We start from the raw sequence: 27,808 nt of genomic DNA on the forward strand, positions 1-27,808 counted from the left end.
CTTTTTTTTGCTTTCCTTTCCACCGGCTGAATCTAGGGGTTCGAAATCCTCTGCGGTGTACCAGAGCCAAGCTTATACGAACACATTTGGCCGTGTTCGGGGGAGGGAAGCCGGGCGGGTGATCTTTGTCTCTACATGTACTCCTATGGGCTGGGGTGGCACCTGTCACTGGGGATTGTTGAACTGGAGGAGTAGGCTCTACGTCCTCCTGGTGGGGGCTCCTCACACAGCAGTGGCAAGCGGTAGGAGGAATTAATTGGCACAATGATTAAATTGGGAGAAAAAATAATCGTCTACTTAAAATAAAATAAAAGGAATTTTTTTTAAATAAATTGATTTTGTACTTTTTTTTTTTTTTTTTACTTACAATTTTGTTGTGCTAGGACTCCAAAATCAAGATCAGCATCACAACCAAACGGGCTCTATTGTGCACCTGACCTTTTGTGAGTGGCACCAACGTTATTGTGAATGGTCTATTCTCTCCTCCCTGAAAGACAGCAGCTTCTCAGTTCAGTTACAACACACAAGGCAGGTGTGCAGGTTTACCGAGTAAACATCATGTAACTGGTGGTCATTGCCATGCCACCTGCCTCTCACGAGGAAGTGCATTGCGTGCGTTTAAAAATGGGTCAGCCCTGCCCGCACCAAGCCTTACCTTCAACACACAAATACTGGCAGCTGTTCATCACGCTTTGATGTGCCTCCATGCTGTAAAGGTCAGGTACAATTTAATTGGCTCTCCATAGCGAGTTCCCCTGACGGCACAATTGCCGGATGCCATGGCGATGGTGTCCCATGGAGATACATGCCTTGTCAAAGGGGGATAGTAAATAGTAGGGTTGTCAGGTATCCATTCATCCATATATCAGCCACATATTAGTTGTATCAAAAGTGGAACGGCTAACATTTATAAGAAATGCTCATTTACAGTTGCAATAACCCAGTCATAATGACATTTGCATTTTGTATATACAGTATATCATTTATTAACTAAATGATAATTATTCCTGGATAAATAAAGTTGAAACTAAAATGGAGTGGTACAGGGATGATATGTTTTTGTAGGGTAACCAGGCAGTTATCCCCACCAGGGGTTACAATCACAGATTTCCAATGGAATGTTTGCAATGGATTTTGGATAATAAGAAAATAAGCTCTGCGGGCAAACAAAGGCTTACGATATTAACACGTTTTGCTCCACAAATCACCACAGTTTTAAACCGCACAATTACTATAAGTTTAAAAAGGATGGATACAGAGGAGATTTGATTGTTAGTTAAGTTTAGTGGTACAACAGCTAATCGAACTAATCAATAAAATGTTTTAATAAAATCAATGTACAAAAATAGCAGATTTACAAGCTCACAATGCATCACGAAGACTCGTAATGCGAAAAGTTGTGAGCTTGTAAATCGGCTATTTTTGCGTGCCACAGTTGTAGACCAAATATAAAATATAGCTTAAGTGGTTAATCAGACTATGTAGTCGATTATAAAAACCTTTTATTGGAATATTTTCCTGTTGATTCGATGATGTACAAAAAATAAACAAACATTTTAATTTAAAAGATTATGAAAAAATGTATGAAAGCAAAAGGGAGGTGAGGGTAGAGATAATTTCATGGAATTTCTAAAATATATATATTTATGAAATTATTTTGAAAAATGTTTAAATTCGTTTTCATTACTGAAAATGTTAGATTTTCTTGGGGGGAAAATGTTTGAATATCTTTTGAAACGATGATAATAAAAAAATAAAGGGATATTTGTGGTCTGACACAAAAATGGGTCCCGTCCCGATGCACCGCTTTGGCAACACTGATCTAATTGGTGGGAGCAGAGTGAGCGACAAGGGGGACAAGACAGTATGTTCTGGGGGGGGGGGGGTACAGTTGATGCACACAAAGCACATGATGGCAGCATATGTGAACAAACACAAAGAAATAGTCTCTCTCACACACAGACTGAATTACACTCCAAACTGTAACATGTGTTCGAGCACACGCACAAGACAATCAAAACGAGCCTCGCACTCAACTCATGTGTTATTCACAACACACATGGTCGCTGCCGGGCAGAAACCATTCATGTCCAAAACCGTTGCTTTTCAGGAAATGGAGAAAAAAATAACCTCTGTTCTAATGGATCCAATATAGCTATTATTTAGTCACAAGCTCTTGTTAACACTTTTCTTGGTTAAATATTTATTAAACCCACAGACAGACTTTCAGTGTGTCACTGTCATACGACAAAGTATAAAATAGACTAATAGAGCATTCATTTGTGATAAAAACATGAAAAGAAGAAAAATTGAGGGACAAGGTTTCTGCCTGACAGCTATGATATGCTCCCAGACACGCACACACAGTTAGCCAATATCAGGAAGTGTGCTAGTTAGTCACGATCGTGGGCTCTAGCCGTGGGCCAGTCATATGATGATGTTTGTCCTGACGACTGCTGACCCTTGCAAATCCACTCTGCTTGACATCACAATGACCTGCCTGACCCTCGTGAGGGTGTGTGTGTGTACTTTTATTACTATACTTCTGAGGGCCAAATATCTCCACAAGTATAATATAATTTGAGAAATAGACTTTGTGATAACAATTTTCCTGGTCCAAGAGAAATTTATGTTTTAGGCAATTATTTAGAGGTTAGGTTTAGGGGTTGAGGTTGGAGTTATGCCTAATTTATACGTTACGTGTCGGAGCCATGCACCGAAAATAGCCGATTTACAAACTGCTATTTTTGTGTGTGTGTGTGTCTGTCTGTCTGTCTGTCTGTCTGTCTGTCTGTCTCAGAGAGAGAATGGGGTAGATGTGAAGTGTCAGTGTATTGATGTGTTATTCTTGGTAAATGATGTCTTCTGTATCCCTGCCTCCCTCCTCCAGCAAGTCCAGACGAGTGTTTGGGACGTGTCCAGCCCGTTTAAGATAGTCCTACTAAAAGGCAGCAAGGTGAACGCAGAGGACACTGCCAAGGTAAAGTGAACCAGCTTTTTGTGGCATGTACATATAGTATGTTAACAAAGATAACATCATATACTTCCTCTCACTGTGCATACTAAATCTCTTGGCTCAGAAAATTAGGGATAGTCCCACCCCATAACTTCACTGAGGGCTAAATCTATTTCTCCACTTCCCTACTGTCATAGCAAACAATAACGATGCAATGCTATGGAAACTCGCTGGTAAAGGGACCAGCAAGTTGTAACTGACATTTGTCCTCCTCTGGGAAGTACTGCAGATCAACCTCTTTTTAAAATTAATTTGGGACCCTATTTGTTTTAATGAGAGTGGGTCCCAGAAAGCAATGCTAAATTTGTCCTGGAGAGAACATGTGGATCTCAATTTTAGACTGTGTATGTGTGTGTTGTGCCTACCAGGCAATGTGTGCTTTCTGAAATGTTTATTTTGGTGTCTATTGATTGTCCCCCACTCAATGAAATCGGGGTCGCCGTCTGTGTGTTTTGTTTGTTCATTCAGCGTAGTGTCTGCCACACAAGCTATGATAAACCCATCATATTCTAGATCTAACAGCACCCTGGTCATAAACGTTCTCCTATTCCACCAGAACAGTCCACTATAATGTTTCTGAAAACATTTGAGGCAGGAAATGGGCACTGCAGCATCTGAGGCTTGATTCGTATTTGAGCTGTAATGCCTCGTTTGACATTTGAGTGTTTAGTATGTTCAATTCATCAACTTGTATATCGTCGCTGTCGGGCAGAAACCTCCTATCCCCATATTCTAACTTTTTGTGTTTTTTTTTGTAAAATGCCCTACTTGATCATACAGCGTCACACAAAAGCAGATCTGCTAAATCTGCATCGCGACGCGTTGTGAGCTTGTAGATCTGCTATTTTCAAATATTTTTGTACTTTTACAAGTCAATTTTTAATTCTGGACTTTTACTTGTTTACTATTTTGCAGTATTGGTACTTTTACTTAAAGTTATACAGTGCAGGTCCACAAATAACGATTTTTAGCAGCCTCTGCTGGTCATTACCGTCACTGCAGGCCGTTAGTTTATTCCTCTGTTACCCAGAATTCCATTTGTTTTCACCGGAAGACAGAAGCGTTTCAAAAAGCGTTAGCGTAGTTCCTGGCCAAACAGGAAACCGGTGCAGTAGTTCCTGGCCAAACAGGAAACCGGTGCATTTCCTCTTCCGTTTTCCGGCCGGATGACGTCATTTTCGCGGGAAAGGCTCACCGAGCCACCTTTTCAATAGAAATTATAATAGAAAAGGCTTTCGGGGGTGAAATTCATGTGAAACATTTGCCACTCACAAAAGATATACAATTTAACTTTAGTTTTGTTGAAAAAGTTACCTAGTATTACTTTAAGTAAAGAATTTGAGTACTTTTTCCACCACTGGTGGTGAGTAGATGATAAGACACTGTTACCGTGGGTCTCTCTGCTCCATCCTCAGGTCCAGGTGAGGGCGGGTCTCTTCCACGGCACAGAGCTGCTTTGTAAGCCGGCGGTGAGCAGCGACAGCCCCGGGCGCTCGGAGCACGCGTGGTCCGACGGCACGCTGGAGTTCGAGATCGCCGTGAGCGACCTGCCGCGCATGACGCGCCTCTGCTTCGCCGTGTACGCCGTCTTGGACAAGGTGAAGAAGCAGAAGTCCACCAAGAACACGCACATCAACAAGTACCAGACCATCCGCAAGGCCGGGAAAGTGGTGAGGGCCATTGCAGCCATTCATAAGCGCACACTTACAACATGCACGTTCATGCACACACGCTCATACACACACTATCTGCCAGGTCAGTGTCTTTGTACCTATGATGACCTGCAATCTGTTTAATCTCAAATCTTTTCAAAACCCATTCTAAAGGACGAGGACCATACTGGCGGGTCTAGCATGTTTAATCCTTTGACTTTAACCCACAGAATGCTGTGCATTTTCCAAGGCATATTGTAGTTTGTTCGATTTTTGAGGAAGCAGAAGATTGTATTATTTTCAAAACAGTATAAAAATATACTTGCAGGGACTTGAAACTCGCAATCCAACACGATGCACGGCGGCTTATTTTGTGGTTGCATTTGAATGCATTTTGAAACGCAGATCATTTTGAAAAGTTGATTAAAAAATTGTCCGTGGAGAGAAGAGTCAGACTAATTAACTAATTAAAATAAAAGCCCTTGCCTTGTTAATCACGCAATGATGTATATAGTTAAGTATTATTCAGCTAGGTTTGGCAACGTTTTCATGACTCTGGATAAAATGTGAACAAATGCTAAATCTAGCAATAAAGCCATTAATGGTAAAATGGTCTGTTTCTGTACAATATATGGCTGAATCCCAGACTAGACAATGACATGAATTGACAGCGGTATGGTCCTGTAATTAATTGATGCGATAATCTTATATAGCCTTATCATGCTTTATGTCTTAGATGTATTGTTTTTATCTCTAAAGCAACAGTAATACAACTGCACTGCAAAGTGATTTGCAGGGGTCCTGGAAAACCCTGGAGTTTTCCTAAACGTTTTTCCCAGTTACAGAAAAGTAATGGAAAAAGACAATAGTTTAAAAGTCCAGAAAAATACAGTTGCTGTCGGGCAGAAACCTATTATCTCCATATGTTTTTGTGTGAATTATTGCTTTACTTAATCATTCTACAGTGTCAAACACACGGTAGCAAACAATTGCAAGAAATCTACAAGCTCAAAACTTGTTGTGATACGACGTGGTGTGAGCTTGTATAGATGTGCTAATCCACCTCCATCTGTGTGTCTCTCAGCATTACCCTATAGCGTGGGTCAACACCATGGTATTCGACTACAAAGGACAGCTGAAGACTGGAGACATCGTCCTGCACAGCTGGTCCTCCTTTCCTGGTACGTACACATTCAGACATACACTCTACGGATGGCTGCTATTGATTATTTTCTGAATCTAAGAATCGAGAAGCCAGTTTTTTTTTATTAGATATTTAAAAAAGGTTTCATATCTCAACGATTCGATTTACAACTTAAGCCCTATTTTATAATTCGTCGCACCACAGTGTCATTCAAAAATAGTGAAAATAGCAGATGTACAAGCTCACAACGTGTCACATTGCATTGCGCACACAAACACTCAGAATAATGCATTATTCAATATCGTCTTCCATAGTGTTTCAACTGTGTATGTGTTTCTGCGTGTGTGTGTGTGTGCATTGGTGTGTTGTGTTGCTCAGATGAACTTGAAGAGATGCTGAACCCAATAGGAACCATCCAGACCAACCCCTACACTGAAAACGCTACTGCCCTGCACATCCACTTCCCTGAATACCTGCCCCATCCCATCGTCTTCCCTCCCTTCGACAAGGTCAGCGCCCACAGAATACACCCACACACATTAACACACGTACGTTTGTATTGCTATACATGTGAGGACATCAACATTTTAGGACCGTGATTTAATTAATAATTTGTTAAAAGATAATAATAATAATTTAAAGGGGCAAGGACCCCCTAGCTGAGAGAGAGATGAGGCAGGGACCTCCTCTACATATTGTATAAAATTGTGTTGCAGATTAAACCTTTTCATAGATTTCATCAGTGTTTTGTGAACTAATGTTTTCTATTTATTCTGATATGCTCTTTTTTCCTTCTACACCAAACCTCTTTGCCGAAAATAGCTGATCTACAAGCTCACAACGCCTTGCAGCGCGAGGCGCTGTGTGCTTGTAGAGCTGCTATTTTCGGCTAACGTTCCCCTCAGAATAGGGATTTTGGGATTGAAGTGGTTAATGTAAAAAATCCTATCACACAAAGATTTGGCGGCCCCCCGTAACTCTGAGGACCCCCGAGGGGTCCCGGACCCCCTGTTGAAGACCCCTGATTTAAACCCTAAATCTAAAGCAATCGGTGATGGACAGCAGTGTGCAACCAAGTACAAATCAGGCATAAATCCTATTCTAACCCCTAAACCTAAAAGATTCCTCATTGTATATCATTTTCTTGAATTCTGTCACTTGTATAGTAATACAAGTACGCACACACACACACACACAGACATATGCAGTTCAATTAGATGCATACTCATACAGACGCATTTTCCAAAGACGTTCGAATCTACAGTAATTCCTTCAGTCGCACTGATACAGCCACAGCATCGATGCCTTCATCAGTTTGAGTGTAAAGGTCAGGTTTAACTCTTAATGGTAACTTCTGACGGAGACAAAGTGGTGAGAGTCAGCAGAAAAAGGGCACACAGAATGCTCAGCCTGCTCTTATGTTTCTCTGTCCGTCTGTCTGTCTGTGTTCATTGCAGATCCTGGAAAAGGCTGCAGAGATCGCCAGAGCCAGTGACTGCGTGTCAATGGTGAGTTTAAAGCACTAGTTCTCGATGTCTACTCTGGGGACGACCAGGGGTCCACATGGACCCTTATGGGTCTGTAACTCTTGAGAGTTTTCCGAATATAGAAAACAAATTATACCAAATGGTTCCATTTGGTATAAAGTGGCGGTCCGTGAACTAATGCATATCGTTACTGTCGGGCAGAAACCTCTTTATCTCCTTATTCTCCTTACGTTTTTAGCTTGTAGATGTGCTACTTTTGCTATCTTTAAATTTGAATCCTGAAAAGTTACTGTTTTGGACATAATGAGGTTTCCATCCGACAGAGACGATATCAAACTGTGGGTCCTTGGGGGGAAAAAAATGTAATTACTGGTTTCAAGGATACAACATGATGCAAACCTGTGCGCATGTACACTGGTGAAGTCTAGCTTATGAGATGTGATAGTTGGTCACGTGCATACTATACGAGATTTTATATGATTTAACACTGGATAATAACTGTGACACACCCTACTTAAGTGGAGACGCAGATGACCTTTGATTGTAATGTGGCCCAGAGAACCACCGAACATTTGTATTCGTTGTTTGTATTCAGGTCGTTGCTCTGTTTTGTTTTGTTGTTTTTTTGTGTATTTATTCGCACAATACAAAAAAAAACTGTACAAAAGATAACAATTATTAAAGGATATATAGCCTGTATAGGGCTTATACAAGGTTCTCACCTAAAATAATAAACAAGTAGTAAGTTAAACATAGTAATCAAACATAAGACACGACAAACACCAAGTACCGTGTGTTCAGTTGAATGTGTGGGTGAGTGTGTCTTTGTGTGTGTGTGCGCGTGTCTGCCGGTCAAGGTAATTGTTATTGTCCCTCCCATAAAATGTGCAGTGCAGTGCTAATTTCAGTGTTAACAAAATGTGCTAAAATAATCTTCTTGCTGAGTGTGATCTCATTCTTCCAGTCTTAGCCACACATTTTCTGACATACGCCCGCCCGCACGCACACTTGACACACTGTCTTTCTCACATGCTTATGCGTTACTAACGGATGTCACAGCATTTCTTTCTGTGACATCAGTTACAAAATGTATTTGCAGATCAGTTGTTGTTTTTTAGTGCTTTTTGAAATCACAGTCATTTGATCACAACATTTCTGTGACTCCGGCAGGGTGTAGCATCAAAGCATCTCCCCTACCTCAAAACCAGCATTTGTAATCAGTTGTTCCGTATCTTGTTCCTGTTGCACTGCCCCCTCCCCCCCACCTATCCAAAAGCTACACAGGGCGGGTTTACTGGGTGAGTTATGTAATTCCCAGTGATGTGCAGCGCTTGTCAGTACATGCCCCTAACATGTGGGTAGTGTGAGCTTGTGAGAACTATGTATTTCTGCTAGAGCACAAATTGCTGTCGAGTGCAACTGTAGTAAGTGTGTGTGTGTGTGTGTGTGTGTGTGTGTGTGTGTGTGTGTGTGTGTGTGTGTGTGTGTGTGTGTGTGTGTGTGTGTGTGTGTGTGTGTGTGTGTGTGTGTGTGTGTGTGTGTGTGTGTGTGTGTGTGTGTGTGTGTGTGTGTGTGTGTGTGTGTGTGTGTGTTTCAAGATGAAGCATGCAGAGATGCTAATGCAGCATGGGGAAATACAGTACAAGTTACTGCGAGTGAACAAAGCAAAGTATATATGGGCTGTTTGCTGTTGTTCAGAACCACTTGAACCCTATTGTCCCTAATATTCTGGGGGTGAACATTCGGCCAAAATGGCAGATCTACAAGCTCTCAGCGTGTCACATTGCGACGTGCTGTGGGCTTGTAGATCGCCTATTTTCTTTCTTTCTATTTAGTGTAGAGCGAAAACCTCACAAGGCATAGTAAAGAGTCCTGGGGGAATCAAAGTATTCAAAGTGCTCAACAAAGTATAAAGACTGAAGACCGTTCTACTTGCTGGTGTCCCTCCCATGAGGAGTGGTGACTAACGGTTGATGTTGGCATGGAATCAATGAAAACTATGGAAGAAAGTTCACACTGGTTGACCGTGACATCCGTGCATTGGATGGAAATTCAAGGAAAATGGGATCAGCGGCTATACCGCAAATGTCAATGTCAGGCCGTTTAATCACGAACGGTTAAACAGGAGTTTCACAGAGTAGGATACCGTCTGTTGGGTGTACTGCTGCAAATGAAGTGGGTCAAAGAATACAGCCGGTGACCTACTGAGGAGTGTAAAGTCATGTGGTCAGATGAGTCATGTTTGACCCATTTTGAGGGATGCACACATGGTGTACGTCAGTAGACGTTATAAGCCACTTAACCCTCTTAAGCCCTTTATACTTATACATCATACAACAAATCGCGAAAATGGCAGATCTACACATACATAGTGGAATCTCTCTCTCTTCCACCCACACACACACACACACACACACACACACACACTGTCTCCAATCCATACAGCACCGGTCACCGGATGTCACTGAATGGACTGATCAGCCTGATAATGATATGCTATGTCATGACAGTCACCAGATCTCGGTTCCGATGTAGTGGGAGATTCACAGAGATCAGTGCCTTGAGACAAAAGTATTTTTTCAGCATTGTGGAAAAAACACTAACTGATAGAATTTCTTAGTTAGGAATGAACAAAGCTATGGTGCACTGAGGCTGTCCTGGTGCCTTTTGTTGACTCAGTTATTGTCCTGAAGCCGTGTTAAGACATTTCTATCAAAGGAGCTTGAACCACCTCCTGATGTCCCATTTATCTAGTTATAAATATTTACAGTGATATCCTTGTATTTTCAAGGCAATGTCGTCATTTTGGTATCAAATCCTTTAAGTGATGTAATAAATGGATTTCTTGGCTTTCTTACAGATTGATCTTAGGAGTGAGGATTTGTAAATTACTTTTTTCATACACTGCTGCCATCTAGTGGCCAAACGGTGCTTCTTTCCTGCCCGGGGAAGTCTTTCCCCCTGCAGGATCTTTCCATGGACAGCACCCTGGTGACTTCTGCTCAAAATGCCAAGAACATGGGAATGACCCTGGCTGTCCTTCAAAGCACACAGTGCAGCGATCACTTGCTAGTTGCTCCTGTAGGGTTGCACTGTACAACGTCAGACCCTTCCTCGCTAAGGAGTCTACCAAGCTCCTTATACAAGCCTCAGTCATGTCCAGACTTGACTACTGCAACTTGCCGGTCTGCCAGCTTGCTCACTCAAACCAGTGCCATCTATTAGAGAGTTACGCCAACTCCGTTCACTTCTTCGGGGCAGGTCTTCTACATACACATACATTGGCGAATAGTGACAAATCCCTAAACCGGAAGTTCATGGAATGCATTGAAGTCGACGGCTCCTTGTCACTATTTCCAGCTACATGAACCACGTGACCGACGCTGTTTCTGACCCCTCATTGGCGCAACTCTCTAATAGAAGCCTCTGACTCAAACCCCCTACAGCTGATCCAGAATGCCGTAGCACGTCTGGTCTTCAACCACCCAATATTTTCACGGCTCCCCAAGTCTACGCTCCCTTCACTGGCTGCCAGTTGCTGCCCGCATCCAATTCAAAACACTGGTGATCATGAAGGGACCAAAGAGGCATGACACCCGCACCCCCCCCCCCCACCTACAGGGCATGATCCACCCTTACACCCTTTCTACCTTAGGGTCAGGAACCCCAGGGAGGTAGCCTGGTAAAGCCCCTCCCTCCGGAATTCTCATTTCCATTTGATTTCAGGAGTGAGTCTGGCCTGAAGGCTTATCTGGGCGTTTCTTGCTCGTCCACCAAATGGACTCTCCAATCAGCGTCCTCGCTCATTGTTTTGTGATTGACAGCGGAGGTAGGCCAATCAGGTGGAACCCGAGTGGTTCACACATCATTAATCAATACACCTTTCATACAAGCTGCTCGTTAACATCAGAGACAAACCAATTACTCCTGGTGATAATCACTGCAGCCTAAAGTGGCTTAATTGGACATCAAAGGGCCACTTGGACATCAAAGCTACATTACTCCCGCCCAGCTCCAGCCAAAAAGCCAAACAGGCCCTCATGCCAGACTCACTCCTGAAATAAAATACAAATGAGATTTCTGGAGGGAGGGTTTACCAGGCTACCAGGGAGGTCCCCACATGATTTTTGGGGGGTCCCCAAATGACAGTGAAGAAAAAATGTAAGGACTTTTTAAAGAAAAAAAAGAAGGGAATCACTGCATCAAAAGTCATCAACAAACTACAAAATACTATAAAAACTGGTCAAACATTGGCCAAATTGTCAAATAATGTTAGAAAAATAAATCAAATAGCCGATCTATAAGCTTGTAGATCTGCTATTTTCAAAATGTTTATCTGTGGAACCGATTCAAACAATTCGAAGTGCTTGTCAGGGTGGGGGGTCCCCAGTTCAAAAATGATTATCTTGGGGGGGTCGCAGCCTGAAAAGGTTGAGAACCCCTGCCTTAGACAATTAAACACAGGACATTATGTCCATCCCTTCCCTATGACTCCCTGGCCAATGCTCTAACTAAGCGACCTAGACTTTCCTCCCTCCTGACGCCCACACACACACACACACACACACACACACACACACACACACACACACACACACACACACACACACACACACACATTCAGGACTGCAGACTCACTCCCTATCCGCTGCAGTCTGAAAACTCACCTTTTCGGTCTCCGGCTCACCTCCTAGCTCTGGGTGTTTGTTGATTAGTTTATTTTTAGTTTTTTTTTATCCCTCGATTTTGTAACCCTTATTTTTCCCCCGGTGCCAATTTTCTAAGTGATCCTGGGCGCTACACTCCCCTCACCAGCCTAGGGAGGCCAGGGCCGAGCTCATGCCTCCTTCAATGCATGAGAGCCAACTGACCTTCTTGTCACCTGACAGGGGGGAGTTCCCCTGGTTGGACGTAGCGCGTGGAAGGAACACGTTATTCCAACCAGTTCCCTTCCCCTCCATCAGGCGCCCCGGCTGTCATGGGGGAGGCGGTATAGCGACCAGGATTACTACATGTTTTTGTGAGGGTATTAACTACCCTGAGAGACACGGGGAGAACATGCAAACTCCACACAGAGTAGGCCCTTTCGCCCTTTCGTTTGTTGATTAGTTGATCACATATCCTATATACGTTAGATAATTGTATGCTGTTTGCCTGTCCACAGATGCCATTTTTGCTATTTAGACAGGGTTCGTGCCGCTTACTTGAATACTGTGTTTAATATCCTCTCACCATGTGTTTCTTCTTCTTCCTCGTCTGCCCTTCTCCTCAGGGTCGAGGAGGCAAGAAGTTTCACATTGAGCTGAAGGAGATCATGGAGCGAGACCCGCTGTCCCAGCTGTGCGAGAACGAGAAGGACCTGATCTGGACACTACGCTACGACTGCCGCGAGAACTTTCCCCAATCCCTGCCCAAGCTGCTGCTCTCTGTCAAATGGAGCAAACATGAAGACATGGCTCAGGTTAGATGTGGGGTTATAGTACAGGGCTGTGTACCAAAACATACTGCAGCCAGACTCTATAGACCATATTCACATGGCGGCCATGTTGGCACTTTGCAATGAAAAAACGAGGTGGCAATGGGGTGGCATTTCATTAACTTAATAGCAAAATGGCCACTGTGTGAATATGGTCTATAACATCCTCTATACCAAAGTTTTCGTATTGCTGCCCGCAACGAGATTTAAACCCTTATATTAGGCAGCAGTGGCGCCGATCCTGTAGGTTCCTCATCGCCCGGGCACCTTGGAGAAATGCAGAGGGGCCAGATTTATTTATTTTCATTTGATAGAGCTCGTCCATTGGCTTTTAGCAATCCACACTATACTACTTAGCAGGTCACACAATGGACCATTGATATGCATACGCTTTTTTTCATACTGGTTCAGGCTCCTAAAGTGAAAGTGTGGGCTATATAATTAGTTATGAGGTAATATGCATGTAGATGTTTGGTGCTTTTTAAATTTTGTGTGAAAAGAAGGTCAATACAATATAAAATGATTGCCTATAATGACAGTGTTGCCTAGAGTCTAGGCAGCACTGTACCTGTCCTGTATAGTCACCTCCTTTACTGGAACAAAACCCGTGTCTCTCAGTTGACCGGTGTCTTTGTGTTGGTGTCTCTCAGCTCCAGGCTCTGCTCCAGATCTGGCCTAAGCTCAGTCCCAGAGACGCTCTGGAGCTGCTGGACTTCAACTACCCCGACCAGTATGTACGAGAGTACGCTGTGGGCTGCCTGAGGGATATGAGGTAAAGCGCACATATACAGACACACGCATGCAATACGCAGAGACACACTTGCATACTGTTGAAAATATGTGCACTTATTTGCGTTAAAGTTTGTTAAACCCTATATACTTTGTTGACTGGGGTCCTCTAGGGTTATATACCGTACTTGGCCCCCTCCTTTCCTACCCTCTACACTAAATCTCTTCAATGACAATAGCGGACCCCAGAATAGGGACGGGATGCTAGGGTTCATGTGGTTAAGCATCCTTCTTGAAACAGTAATGTGTTCACAACTAGAATGCCTGTTCTACTCTGTACTGGTGTTGTCTGAATGCCTGTTCTGCTCTGTACTGGTGTTGTCTGAATGCCTGTTCTGCTCTGTACTGGTGTTGTCTGAATGCCTGTTCTGCTCTGTACTGGTGTTGTCTGAATGCCTGTTCTACTCTGTGCTGGTGTTGTCTAGATTTTCACCATTTCATATAAGATGCCCAGATTCTTTTAAGTCTTACAATGTAGGGCTCCAAAGTCTTTTATATTTTTCTATTACTTATTTTCGTGTATCAAGGAATCGATTAACCACTTAAGCATTATGTTATATTTTGTTGCACAACCGTATCATGCAAAAACAGTGAAAATAGCCGATCTACCTGATTGGAAAAAAAAACATCGGCCTATAATGACATGCCCAAAATAGGGATTGACTATGAATTGATTATTTTATTAAAATATTGATTAGCTATTATTTCTTATAATGGATTAAATGGATTAGTTGGGATGAACTGTTGCAGCCCTACTACCATGGTTTGTGTGTTCCTTCCCCAGTGACGAGGAGCTGGCTCAGTACCTCTTGCAGCTGGTGCAGGTGTTACGCTACGAGCCCTACTATGACTGTGCTCTCACCCGCTTCCTCCTAGACCGGGCCCAGTGTAACCGAAAGATAGGGCACTTCCTCTTCTGGCACCTGCGGTGAGTGTGTGTGAGTGTTTAGTGTGTGTGTGTGTGTATCTGTGTGTGTTTGCGAGAAAGAAAGTGAAAGAAATTGTGGGATTGTGAAAGAGACCAGGCGTCTCACACTTTTACAGATGTCTGCTTTGTGGTTTCCTTTCTCACGGTGTTGTCTCTCTGCTGCCCTCTACAGGTCAGAGAGCCACATGCCGGCCGTCACTGTCCAGTTCGCCCTCATCCTGGAGGCCTACTGTCGAGGCAGCATCCCTCATATTGAGGTCTTAAAGAGACAGGTTGGACATGTGTGCACACACACACACACACACACACACACAACCCACACACATAGTGGGTAGAGAGGCGGTCTGGTAATCAGAAGGTTGCTTGTCTACGTGTCCAAGTGTCCCTGATCAACAACACACCTAGTCTAAATCAAACATTCAAAAACACAGTTTTTAATCTGTAAGCCATGCTGAGGTTTCGTATTAACAAGACTAAAGGCTCTTTCACACTGAGTCCGTCGTTCTCTTCCATCGCAATAGGATTTTTAGACCTGCTAGCCTAGCGGCACGTCGGTCGGTTGGTCAACCCGTCTGTCCAACACTTTGGTCCTAAACAAGACATCTTGAAAACTACTGGCTGCTGTCCACCTTCATGCTCCTCAGAGGATGGACCCTACTGATTATGGTGACCCCATGATCTTCCATCTAGACAAAATGTACACGTGGCCACTTGCAGAGTTTTCAGAGTTACAGACCCGTAAGCCTCCATTTAGTCCCCGGACCCCACTTTAGAAACCACTGTCCAGTGGGACCATGTCTGTCATCTCTCAGTCCAATATATCAAGCATGTTTAGTGTCTATTGTGTGTTTACAACCTGGTTGAGTCCTGACAGGACTGGATGGATGGTATTTTTAGTGTGTCCCAGTGACATCAGGTCGACCTCTTGACCTCCACAGTGTTGGCTCTGACAGCCACTCCGCCGGACACTTCCTCCCAGCTTTCCTCTCCAGCACTGACCATTACCGGGTCACTTCCTGTTTTGAAGAGTTGACCCGCGGGTGGGATATGGGTTAGGGTGACAGTGCTGACGCGTTGTTTGTTCAGAGGAATGAGCTAGCCTGCCAATCATAAGATCATCACTGGGATCTTTGAGTTATTTGCGGTGAACCTTCAAAACGCTTACGAGTCCATTTCATAACACAGTCTCACCTCCTTATGTACAACAACCCATGTTTCCTTTGTCTTGATGTCTTGATGAGGTATAAATTAGTTCAAGTATAATAACGTCCAGGCCTGGAATTTAGCCACTTGGCCTTTTGGTTTATACATTTCTTTAGGGCACGAAGGCCAAATCCCAGGGCATCAAGGTCATCAAATTAAAACAATGATTTTAAAGGAAATAATGAATTGCATTTAAGGTGACTTTAAGGTGATGCACAGAATATCTCCTGTAATGAGGTGTAATTTATAATTGTAATGAACAGTACTTTTTACTGTTGATACTCTGTACATATATAAGAACTATTTTTTACTGTGATAGACTGCACATTATATTTATTCATGTCCGGTAAGAGGTTATAACCCAAATATGTTGTTAACCTTTCAGGACAAATGTATACTATTAGCTGCCTCAACTTCTAAGAAAACTGGTTTGAACCGACTATTCATTTGAAGACAATCTGGCTTAATTGTTTTTCTGATATTTGTTTACTTGAGCATTCTACTGCCAGAATGAACGGTGCCAGAGCTGACACTGTGGATAACTGGTCCAAAGCTTTGGATGTAATTCAGTTACTTAATTAATTCTCATTCTTACTGGGTTGTGACATATCATACATTTCCCCCTTTGCCCGTACCTATAGCTCTTGTACTTCTCTGTACTTGTCTGAACTTCTTCTGCGTGGAGATGTCTACATTATATCACTGTGTACTTTGTTTGTTATATATTGTATGCATTTGTTTATATATGTACGTTTATCATCTCACTTATTTCATTATTTGTGAGATTGTCGGACCGTTTCTTTATATATATGTGTAGGTATATGTGTGTGTGTGTGTATATATATATATATATATATATATATATAATAGATAAATCATAAAAACATATGAGATAAATAGATTGAGCCTTACAGTCTCAATTCTTCCTCTCTCGCCCCTTGCAGACGGAGGCCCTGACTAAGCTGAAGTCGGTCAATGAGCTAATAAAGCTGGGAACCCTTAAGAACGCTCGCAGCAAGACCAAGGAAGCCATGTTGACGAAGGAAGCCATGATGACATGTCTTAGGCAGACTGGCTACATTGAGACCCTGTCTGACATCCACTCCCCTCTCGATCCCAGCGTCGTCCTCTCCGCCATCAAGTAAGATGTGATCCCCAGGGGTCCCTGACAGGACTATAAATAACATCAAATACGTCATAGAGAATACATTCACTAATTGATAAATAATGTTACAGTAATTTCACTGCTGTTTAAATTTCTAGTACTGTAGTTCTACCAAAAGCCTGAATGATTCTTCTCATCACAGGTTTCACTCTCTGTGCTGTTACCCTTCCCTTCATAGAGAGGTTTACATCTATATACTGCATTTTAACAACTAAATATAGTCTAATAACAGCTCTTCCTCATTGTCCAGTCCTTAGCTGTTGATGGTCACTGTATGTTCAGTTTGTGAACGAAGCCAAACCAATCACAATTTTGTGGGCATATCCTAGTGTGGTGACGGTCTTAAAAATAAAGTTGAGCCTCTGCCAGTGGACAGCCATGCCTGAGGGCTTATTACTGTATGTCTTCGGGTTGTCCATACGTACAACTACATACGGACTTATGTTCCTAACCTCGTGAACGTCTACTTGGACTCAAGGATGAACTGATTAGAAGTAGGTGGTCAAAGGTTAAGGTGACCGTGACCTCAAGCACATTCATTACATTCCTTCAAAGTCTTCACTACTGTGAGAGTCTGGACAGACACGATTAACAACGGCGACTGGTTGATGCAAGCATACAACTGGAATGCGGTATTTCAACTTTTTTACATGCATAGATCTTGGACCACGATCTAGCTTTCGTGCTCTTCGTGAGTTCACCGGGCATTTCTTCTGTTCGGGACAGTCATATACATAATGACAAGAGATGTGATTGGTCTATTTTTGGTTAGTAGAGGTCAAGTTCAGCCCCCATGGCCGCGCACATAAACACGGCGCCCCTGATCGGTAACCTGGAAGCAGGGACATCTGGTGGCTTTTTACTGACCGGTTTTCTCTCCCCGTCTCTCTCTCTTCCTCCCCCTCTCTCTTCTTCCATCTGGTAGTGTTGAAAAGTGTCGGTACATGGACTCTAAGATGAAGCCGCTGTGGATTGTTTACAACAATAAGCTGCTAGGAGGCGACTCCTTAGGAATCATCTTCAAGAACGGAGATGGTAGGAGAGGGGAGATAGTTTCTATGTACAGTATATGTATGAATGGATGGTAGGATAGGGGTTGGTTGCTCTGTATGTATGTATGTATGTATGAATGGTAGGCTAGGGGTTGGTCTGTGTGTATGAATGGATGGTCGGAGGGAGGAGAGGGGTTTCTCTGTATGAATGGATGGGCTAAAAGTTCTATGAATGTTAATAATGTCATTCCATTACTGTCTCTCTCACTCTCTCCTTTCCCAGACCTGAGGCAGGACATGCTAACCCTCCAGATTCTGAGGTTGATGGACATGCTATGGAAGGAGGCTAATCTGGACCTCAGGTCAGTGTGTGTGTGTGTGTGTGTGTGTGTGTGCACGCGCGCGCGCGCGTGCATGCATGCAGGTTGTTTGTTCCTGTTCTCTGCAGGGAAGGGGAAGCAGCACTGTGGTCGGGTGTAGAGGGAGAGCAGGGGCTCTAAATCACCCGCCCCCCCTGCTAATGTAACCTCTAACCCCTCAACACTCTATACACACACACACACACACACACACACACACACACACACACACACACACACACACACACACACTCACACACACTATCTTCTTTACTTCCTAATCAAATCCACACTTTGTCTCTTATAAAAACCCAGGTTTTCCTCCGTTCTTCTCCAAAACACACACACACTGACACTGACACATCTGGAGCTAGGCAGTAGACGGTCTTGTTTTGACAGTTGAGCTAGAGGCCAGGCTTTAGGTTACAGGGACAAAGGTTTGAGGATCGAACGAAGCACTGAAGAGAACGAGGCGGATGTGGACGATAATGTTAACGGAACCATTTTGATGTGGCGGAGGCGTGTGTGGGTTTGCTCAGGGATCACCCGCAGCGCATACTGAGCCACACGTGTCCAACCGTATTGGTTACCCAGCTGTCTGTACGTGTGTTTTTCATTCACACACACTCAACACCCATCAAGTTGGAGCAGGAATCTCCTCAAATGCATTTGGTCTCCATTAGAAGTGGAGACCAATTCTTTGTACCAGGTCTACAAAAAACGATTGAAAACTATTAGTCTTCTTTGAGTGTTCTGCCGGGTCTCCCTGGTGTATTAGATTTGCCGATTTTGCTCCATAGGGGCTGTTCAGTTGGGACCGTTCTGCCAGATCAGTTCAAACAGTCAGAAAAGTAGGCATCAAGGATAAAAGCTGGATGATCAACACCCTGAATAAATGAACCTCCACTGCCCTCTAGTGGAGATTGTGATAACTTGCTTGAAGATGAAAATGTATCATCTTTGGGTTGTACTGGAGGCTCAAGGCCAGATGGCTGCACTGTCATGTATAAAAGAATAAAAGTCTGCACAACATTGCTCCTAAGTGTTTACTTTAAAACGGGTGCTATAATATTACATGGTACAACGTTTTGGCCACAGTTGGCCTTCATTAGGTGACATCAATTGTGACCCCCACCCCCCTTATATAGCTGTGGTGGGTGGGAACAGAAGTAGGTTACTTTTAACACCAATCTGTGAATGATTACTATTGTGGGTATCCCACCACATTGACAAGTATAAGTACAAGTATAAAGACATGTTTAGCATTTTTTTTAATTATTATTAAAGTTTTTAAATGTTTATGAATCTCCAAACAAATTTAGTACTACAGTGCTTTAGCCTAAATGAGCTAAATGACGACTATGACCTATCAGCGTCACTCTGGATCTTAACTCATTAACTGCCAGAATAAAATATTGTCTATAGCCGACCTTGCCAGTGATTTCCGAGTGTTTTCACTAATCTTTGAAAAATCATAGAATATTATTCTTCACAACGATCGATCCACCGATCGCTTTAAAAGACGTATCCGAGTCTCGTAGAATCGGTGGGGTGAAAGCGTGCTGTCGTGATCATCCGTTTCATAGTTATTGGCAGTTGAATGTAGGTTGTTTTCGCCAAAAAGCAACAGAAAGCAGAGAAAATGTTTTTTTTTCAAATCCATTAACATGGAAGTGTCTTGTAGAGATACAGCGAGTTGAGAAAACTGGACTGAAAGGGCCATTTCTGTGATCTGTGACATTTTAGCACCTATCCCAGAATGCATTGCTGAAAGGTGGGGGTCTGAGTGGGGCCAGGTAAACACCTCAGATGCTATCTTTGAGTGAACACTTCACAGTTTTAAAATAAATGGCATTTCCGCGTTCGGCTGCAAACAGTGGGTAAGTAATGAACTTAACTATTAGCTATATTTGGCTAATTCCAGGCGAACTCCTGGCGGACCGCAACATTATTTTCGAATCCTTTCACATTAATGCGTTTGTCATATTTACATGCCGAGTTAAGCTCTGACATTTAAGTGAAATGTAGCCTGATATTACCCGATCGCTACAGTGGCTTAAGCACATTTTAGATTAAAAAGAAAAACTTATTTTTTCTGCTCTTTTCTGCTCTGGTGGACAATTAGACCCCACGAGAAGACTGTCTCCCAGCTGCACTCTTGTCACGGTGACTCATAGGATAGCGAAGAGCGCCATCTCGCGTATAAACACTGGATTCTCATCATGATTCCTAGCATGATTATTTGACTGAATGTATTTCACTTGTATTGTTGCCTCCTTGTACTTTGATCTCTAAAGGTACCTTGATTTGAGTTCTTCATCCCCATATTATTGTACAATGTACTCTTTGTGCTTTCGAGCTCTTTGTGCTTTTGAGCATATTGCTAAGTTTCAAGCACTGTAGTACAATATTTTTTTTTAAAGATAAATACAAAAACAAAAAAACAAAAAAAAAAACATGTCTTTATACTTGTATGTCAATGTGGTGGGATACCCACAATAGTAATCATTCACAGATTGGAGTTAAAAGTAACCTACTTCTGCCCTATATAAGTCACTGTTGTGCACGTGTTGTGACCCACAGGCACAGCTATATAAGGGGGGTGGGTCACAAATGATGTCACCTGATGAAGGCCAAATGTGGCCGAAACGTTGTACCATGTAATATTTTCTGTGTTTTAAAGTTAACACTTGTTTTGAACTGCATCATGTATGGCATACATTGTATGCCATACATGATAGTGCAGCCTCCGTCACGTGTTTGTATGTGAAGCAGAGCTAAAAAAGTACAAGTGATTGGTGTAGTTGGAATGAAAATAAAAGCTCAGTTCTGTGATGCAGTAATTGAAATATTGATTAATATAGTAACAGAATATTGAAACACTTTGGAGGGACGCAATACAACAGCACCAAATGAGAGGACTAGAATTTGGAGCAACAACAATTATGCATTAGTCACTGATGTTTTCAAAACAAGAGACAGATGGTTGTATAAATGGATGAACAAGCCAGCACTCCGGTGGCAGACCACTGCAGGAGAGTAGCTGACCCACGTGGTCCGGCAGATAAGAGCAGGTGTAGATGACATTGATAATGGCTGAAAACAATGGTTACATAGGTAACCACGGTTATGTGAGCGATTGGATCACTCCAATATTGATATATCCCCTCCGCGGCAGAGCGGAGGTACCGAGTTGGATTAACTCACATTGGTGGAGTGATCCAATCGTTCACATAACCGTGGTTACCTAAGTAACCATCGTTATTTAACGAAAATACCAGATTACCCGGTGAGCTAGGAAAAGAAACAAAGCTCAGACCCATCTTCAAGAAGGGGCCGAGCTCAATTACTCACAACAGAGAGCTGTCGCCCGTTTCCACAGAAGCGGAGGCAACCGCCAAAACGGCCTGTTCCATCTGGTCGGAAAGGACCACATCAGTGCGACAGAACCGAGCAAAAGTGCCAGGTGTCGTCCGGTAGGCCGAGGCACAGACACAGACACTAGACAGTAGAACCCTCCGGAGCCGTGCCCAAGAGGCAGCCACACCCCTGGTAGAGCACGCCACCAGAGGTAGGCAAAGGCCAACCGGCCTACCGATACGCGTCAGTGATGGAATTAACAAGCCAATGCGAGTCTCTGTCCAGAAAAAAAGTTCTGACCCAGAACCGTCTGATCACAACATACAAAAAAGCCGATCAGGCTGCCTGTATATCAGTCTCCCTCTCAGATCTCTGTCTTACAAAGTGAAGTGTATACGTTTTGGATTTTGAATGGAAGAATTTAGGATGCAGGAATCTGTAACTAACAAGTTCTTCTTTTCCCTATTTGTTGAAGAATTGTGCCTTACGGTTGCCTAGCGACGGGGGACCGGGCGGGGCTGATTGAGGTGGTGTCATCAGCGGACACCATCGCTAACATCCAGCTGACCAGCAGCAACGTTGCGGCAACTGCTGCCTTCAACAAGGACGCCCTGCTCAACTGGCTCAAAGAAAAGAACTCTGGGTAAGACGGCTGTTGTCCTGTGCAACCTTGTGCGGTCCAAACTTGCAGTAGCTTAGAGAGATTTAAGCCTTGAACAAGGAAACGTACTCCGTCCAAGTACAAAAATGAAAATGACTGTGTCTGGCCCAGCTGGTCTCTGGTGAACATACTCAACGTGCGCTGTTATAAACCCACATAGAGTGACTTTTGAAACTATAGCCTTCTACAGTATATTGTGGAAGATATAGCAATAGAGAACATAAATCCATAGACAACTTCATTCTGTTGTTGCCTGCTTTAGAATCCCTCGCTGCAACACGTCACGTTCGCGTCGCTTTACGATTTTTAAGTGATACATTGCAGAAGCCAACAAGGCATGAAATCGATCTTGCGTAGCTTGAAGCATTCGTGAACTTGAATGAAGTATGTTTCAGGCTTTAGAGTGAATAACTTGGAGTTTCCTTAGCCCATACATGTCCTTTTCCATAGAACATTTGACATAATAAATACTTTCAGTTGTCTTAATGTTGGTGTTATCCTTGCAGCTAGCATGTAGTAGATGTGAGCAGTCCCCCTAGTCTGGTAAAGCCCCTCCCTCCGGAAAATCTCATTTCCACTTGATTTCAGGAAGTCTGGCATGAGAACCTGTGTGTGTGTGTGTGTGTGTGTGTGTGTGTGTGTGTGTGTGTGTGTGTGTGTGTGTGTGTGTGTGTGTGTGTGTGTGTGTGTGTGTGTGTGTGTGTGTGTGTGTTTTTGGCTGTGGGCTGGAGTTGGGCGGGAGTAATACCGTTGACTGACAACCCCTTCAGCCAATCAGCAGTGCATTTTTATTACCTCCAGACTAATGTGACGCAACGGGACTTTTGAGACGGCCATGCCCAAAATAGGTTGCCTTATTCGGATACATGCGTATCACTGCCCGCCCCTGCCGGTTCTCTGAATTTTTATTTTTAAATAGGCTCTGTCATGATTAATTGACCACATAAATGAAGTTAAACAACTAAATTCTATCCAAACGATATCTTAAAAGTAAAGTCTGTGCCTCAAACAATAAGTTTGAGAGTGTTTTAAAGTTTTAAAACAACGCACAGAAAACAATGGCTGCCGTGTTTCATTTTGGTCGGCTGCACTCGGATCCATTCGGGTTCACTCGAACTTGGCCAACTTTCGCTGTCAATCACAGAACAATGAGCGAGGAGGGGCTTTACCAGGCTAAGGACGCTGATAGGTGAGTCCATTTGGTGAACGGGCAAGAAACGCCCAGATAAGCCTTCAGGCCAGACTCACTCCTGAAATCAAATGGAAATTAGATTTTCTGGAGGGAGGGGCTTTACCAGGCTACAGTCCCCCTGCAGACTTAAGTCCACATGCCGTGGTTGTGCTCCAAGCTAAATGAATACAGGGCTCAAACATTTGAATCTTATAAGAAAGCTTTCCAATAAAATAGATCCTAACTAGGGTTTAACACCGGGAATCCCGGGATGCGGGAATCCCGGGATTCCCGAGGTTATTTACCGTCCCGGGAACTGACTTCGGTTCCCGGGATCCCGTTTTTTTTTTTTTTTTTAAGAAATGAATACTAATTAGTAGAAAGGCCTATCTACAGCAAGGAGGAATTACTATTATAATTAGCCAAGTTACTTGCCGCGTTGCCGACCAGGGCAGGGTCCCATCGTCCCGTTGTGAGAACCAATATGGGACGCACTGAATGTAACAGTAATGAACAAAATAAAACACAAGGGGCCGTGATGCCCCCCTGCCTGCCCTGCGCACGCTGATTTCCTCTGCTGTCAAACAGTAGACACCAGTTGACTAGTTGAGATTCAACATCAAGTGAAACGCTGCATAAGCAGTGGGTAGGTTTGATTTCGAGCCTATATTCCAGCTTAAAATGCGCGCAAGCCAAGCAATGCTTTTGATAGAGAGAGAGGAGAGACTGGAGAGAGAGAGAGAGAGAGAGAGAGAGCAAGAGAGAGCGCGTGCGAGAGAGAGAGAGCGAGAGAGAGAGAGAGAGAGAGAGAGAGAGAGAGAATTAGACCGATGTGGTCCGATTTTTTTATCATCATTAATGTAGCCTACCCTACCTACACTTGCATTTTAGAACGTTCAAACTACCATTTTACTAGAACTACCCAGTAGAACAAGTGAACTGCACAACAGCTGTCTGTCTCATTGATTGTCAGTGGCAGCGCATGCATGTGCACATCAAAATCACACTACAAAACCCGACATTTGATCAACAACAAAATATAGATTAATACATTTGACAACATACAGTCAACATCCCAAAATGGAGTCTTAATATCCAGCAAGTAGCCTAAAATAAATTAATAACTGCAAACAATATCAAATCAATATCCTACAAAAGTAGAGATAAGCTGTGACCTCACCGGCGCTCTGATGGACAATAAATAAATAATCCTTTTGCAAATTCTCTTGTCATTAATGATACAAAATGGAACGTTTATTTCAGCAGCTAGAGTTTGACATTGTTTGAGTGCGTGTTGGGTGCACAGCGCAGCTCCTCGTTTAAGTTAATTGTCTTCACCCGCCGCTGCGTAACAGGGCAGATCTCCGCCAGGGCACTATATTATATTTATATATTATATTTATATGATTAAAAAAATCTACTTAAGTCATTATTAGTGCAAGTTCATAGGTGGACACAATAGGGACATTTGGGCACCTCAATATAAAATTGGCTATTTAAATATCTACATATAAAAGCATTTTAGTGGGTACTTTTTTTTTTTTACCCTTTAACGGGAATTCCCGGGAAGCCCGGGAAAAGGTCTGAAAATTCCCGGGAATTAAATTTAGATATTTCCCGGAAAATGTTAAACCCTAATCCTAACCCTCTTACAGCAATGTATGGAATTCCAGCTGAGCTCAATATACCTATCGCTGTGAAAAGGATAATGATCATCAACTCTTTGTTAACTAGATATCTCATACTACTTAAGTGGAAACGTGTCTTTCCCCCTAATTGTGCTAGATGGATTAAAGGTTCTGTGATAATTATTTTTGTTTAAAACAAAAATATTTTTGTTTAAAGGTTAAAGCACTATATTCTGATAGTATTCATTGCTATAGTGTATCTCTCCAGCTCTTTAATACAAAGAAAATATATTTTCAGGTTGGTTACAAATGTCATCCAATCTGGGGAGAGAACATGAAATTGGTATTCCAACCTGAAAATATATTTTCTGTTTACTAAAGAACTGAAGTGAACAAACACTCTATCAATTATTACTATCAGAAAATAGAGCTATAAATATTATCACTTACATCACCTTTAAGGAGATCCTGTATTGTGTGTGGAGGAAATTAGGTTCTCTCTAAAAAAAAGCTCCTGAACACACAGGTTTTGAAAGTAGCGGGCCACTTCAATTGGAAAGGAGAGGAAATTGAAAAAAGAAACAAATCAGAAAAAATATAAATAAAACATTTAATTTAAATACAATTCATAAAATTATTGTGCCAGTTTAACCACTATCAACCTGGCATACCTGTTTTGGGCATGTCTGTCATTATTATCAATTTGTTTTGAATAAAAAAACAGAAAAAAAAAAGGCTGATCTGCAAGCTAAGTTGTGACCTTGTACATGGCCAATTCTTTAAAGCTCTTTTGTAATAGGGGGGCCGCAACCAGTTTCTATAGCTATTTGGGGGTCCTTGGCATGGAAAGATTTGGGAACCCCTTCCTTAACAAACATTTGAAAAGATGTCGATACCTTTTCTTTTTTCTTTCTTTTTTGTCTTTCTCCTCTGTGTTAATTTTGTTTTGAATGTTTGTTTCCTCTGCTGTCATTGCTGTTATAATGAAAAACAACAACAAAAGGTGCTGTAAGTCGACTCAAAGGTGACACAATCCTGTGTGTTGATTGTAATTGCAGTGACTCTCTGGAACGGGCCATCGAGGAGTTCACCCTGTCCTGTGCAGGCTACTGTGTAGCCACTTACGTCCTGGGGATAGGAGACCGTCACAGTGACAACATCATGGTCCGCAGCACTGGACAGGTACAGTACAGCAATTTAACATTCTCACGTTTTACCACGATGAGTTCAAGGTTCAAGGTTATGCTATGCTTTTTGTCTCAAATGTTTGTTTTTTTACCAAGTGACAAAACATCTTGAAATATTGCTTCTATTTCTTTCAAAAGCTTTATCCTTGCTTACATGCGTATATAACTACTTCTAACAGCGAATGCACAATTCTTAAGGTTTCATAAGCTAATTTTTCTAAGTTGCAATATGACACAGCTCTGTTTACATGTCTCTTTATTTCCTTTTAATTGTACATCATTTAAAAATGTATTTATTATTTTGTGTCATATTTGCTTTATTTACATTTTAAATTAAATAAAGCCCCTTTGAATTAAATTGAATTGAAAATTGACTTTCACTTGCCTTTTGATTTCCGTTTTCTCCACCACAGAGGTGTACAAATGGAACCAAATAGACCCCGGATCCAAGGGTCCAGTTGGTTCCATTTGTACACTCTTTGGTGTTAACTTAAAGGTCCTTACACACTGGGGACATTGTTTTGCCGTAATTAATTCACCCGAAAATATATTTTTCAAACTGTGGTTTGTGTGTGTCTGTCCATCAGCTTTTCCACATCGACTTCGGCCACATCCTTGGCAACTTCAAGTCCAAGTTTGGCATCAAGAGGGAACGCGTGCCCTTCATCCTCACCCATGACTTCATCCACGTCATCCAACAGGGCAAGACGGGCAACACCGAAAAGTTTGGCAGGTTGGTTTCTCTGCTTTTCCAACTCATCTCTGCTTCTTGTCCGTTTATCCAGGCTGGAGCCTGGTGTGTGCATACACTTGGAAATCTAGCCTAGATCACTGTTTGTCAACGTCGGGTCTAGGGACCACCAGGTGGGCCAAATAGACCCTTAAACGTGTGTAACACTGGTCTACAAGATTCGACACGACATTGGGATCCTCCTGTATTTGTCAAAATACTTCCAAAACGTAAATGAAGTACACGATCCTAACACCAGAGGCAGCTCCACGGATCATGTTCAACCCAGATTTGGCTCAACAAAGGGAATGAACTCGTTCTCATGCTATTCATCAAAAATGTGGAATGCCCTACCTAAAGGAGTAAAGGAGTGTAAAACCTACTCACTTTCAGAACTGCCCTAAAGATGCACCTTCAGGAGGCTGCAATTTGAAAATGGCCCTGTCAAAGTCTTAACCTTAACTCATTCAGTGCCACTGGACGTCTAAGACGTCCGTTGATATAAGCCCTGAGTGCCACTGGACGTCTAAGACGTATAAAAAAGTCCCAGAGATAATTGTCCATTTGGACCGCTGGTGTAGTCTCATGTATCTCCATGGTAATGAAGCCAACCAAACAGAGTATAATTATGACATTTTATGACGCCACCTGCAACCTTTTATTGTTCCCGAGGTACGCGACAAGCTCTGGGAAGGTCCTCCGTGACATTTGTCATGTCATTTTGACATACACACACATAATGAGTCGTGTGACTCATTATTCCACACTTGCTGCACAAAGCATAAACTGACTATGAATTACCCCTCATTATTGAAACATGCATCATCATGTCATCACTGCCAGAGTGTTCTGTAAACGGG

At 42.7% G+C, this 27,808-nt stretch overlaps 1 protein-coding gene across 5 annotated transcripts in view; it reads left to right on the top strand.

Annotated features, from left to right (window-relative positions):
* Positions 1-27,808, top strand: part of pik3cb (phosphatidylinositol-4,5-bisphosphate 3-kinase, catalytic subunit beta) — a 104,987-nt gene that overhangs the window by 73,723 nt on the left and 3,456 nt on the right. For 4 of the 5 annotated variants that reach the window (XM_080427880.1, XM_080427882.1, XM_080427881.1 and 1 more), the window contains 15 exons: positions 2,891-2,980; positions 4,432-4,686; positions 5,753-5,849; positions 6,191-6,321; positions 7,270-7,320; positions 12,572-12,760; positions 13,426-13,547; positions 14,349-14,492; positions 14,665-14,764; positions 16,640-16,836; positions 17,786-17,895; positions 18,136-18,214; positions 22,047-22,214; positions 26,090-26,213; positions 26,806-26,951. In XM_080427880.1, coding sequence (XP_080284006.1) covers positions 2,891-2,980; positions 4,432-4,686; positions 5,753-5,849; positions 6,191-6,321; positions 7,270-7,320; positions 12,572-12,760; positions 13,426-13,547; positions 14,349-14,492; positions 14,665-14,764; positions 16,640-16,836; positions 17,786-17,895; positions 18,136-18,214; positions 22,047-22,214; positions 26,090-26,213; positions 26,806-26,951 — 2,003 coding nt within the window. Of the gene's footprint in view, positions 1-2,890; positions 2,981-4,431; positions 4,687-5,752; positions 5,850-6,190; positions 6,322-7,269; positions 7,321-12,571; positions 12,761-13,425; positions 13,548-14,348; positions 14,493-14,664; positions 14,765-16,639; positions 16,837-17,785; positions 17,896-18,135; positions 18,243-18,276; positions 19,321-22,046; positions 22,215-26,089; positions 26,214-26,805; positions 26,952-27,808 lie in introns of those variants that run through there. The other variant, XM_080427884.1, reaches the window with a different exon arrangement.

This window comes from Gymnoscopelus braueri (genome assembly GCF_963280865.1).
Source record: "Gymnoscopelus braueri genome assembly, chromosome: 5".
In the NCBI taxonomy this organism is placed as follows: domain Eukaryota; kingdom Metazoa; phylum Chordata; class Actinopteri; order Myctophiformes; family Myctophidae; genus Gymnoscopelus; species Gymnoscopelus braueri.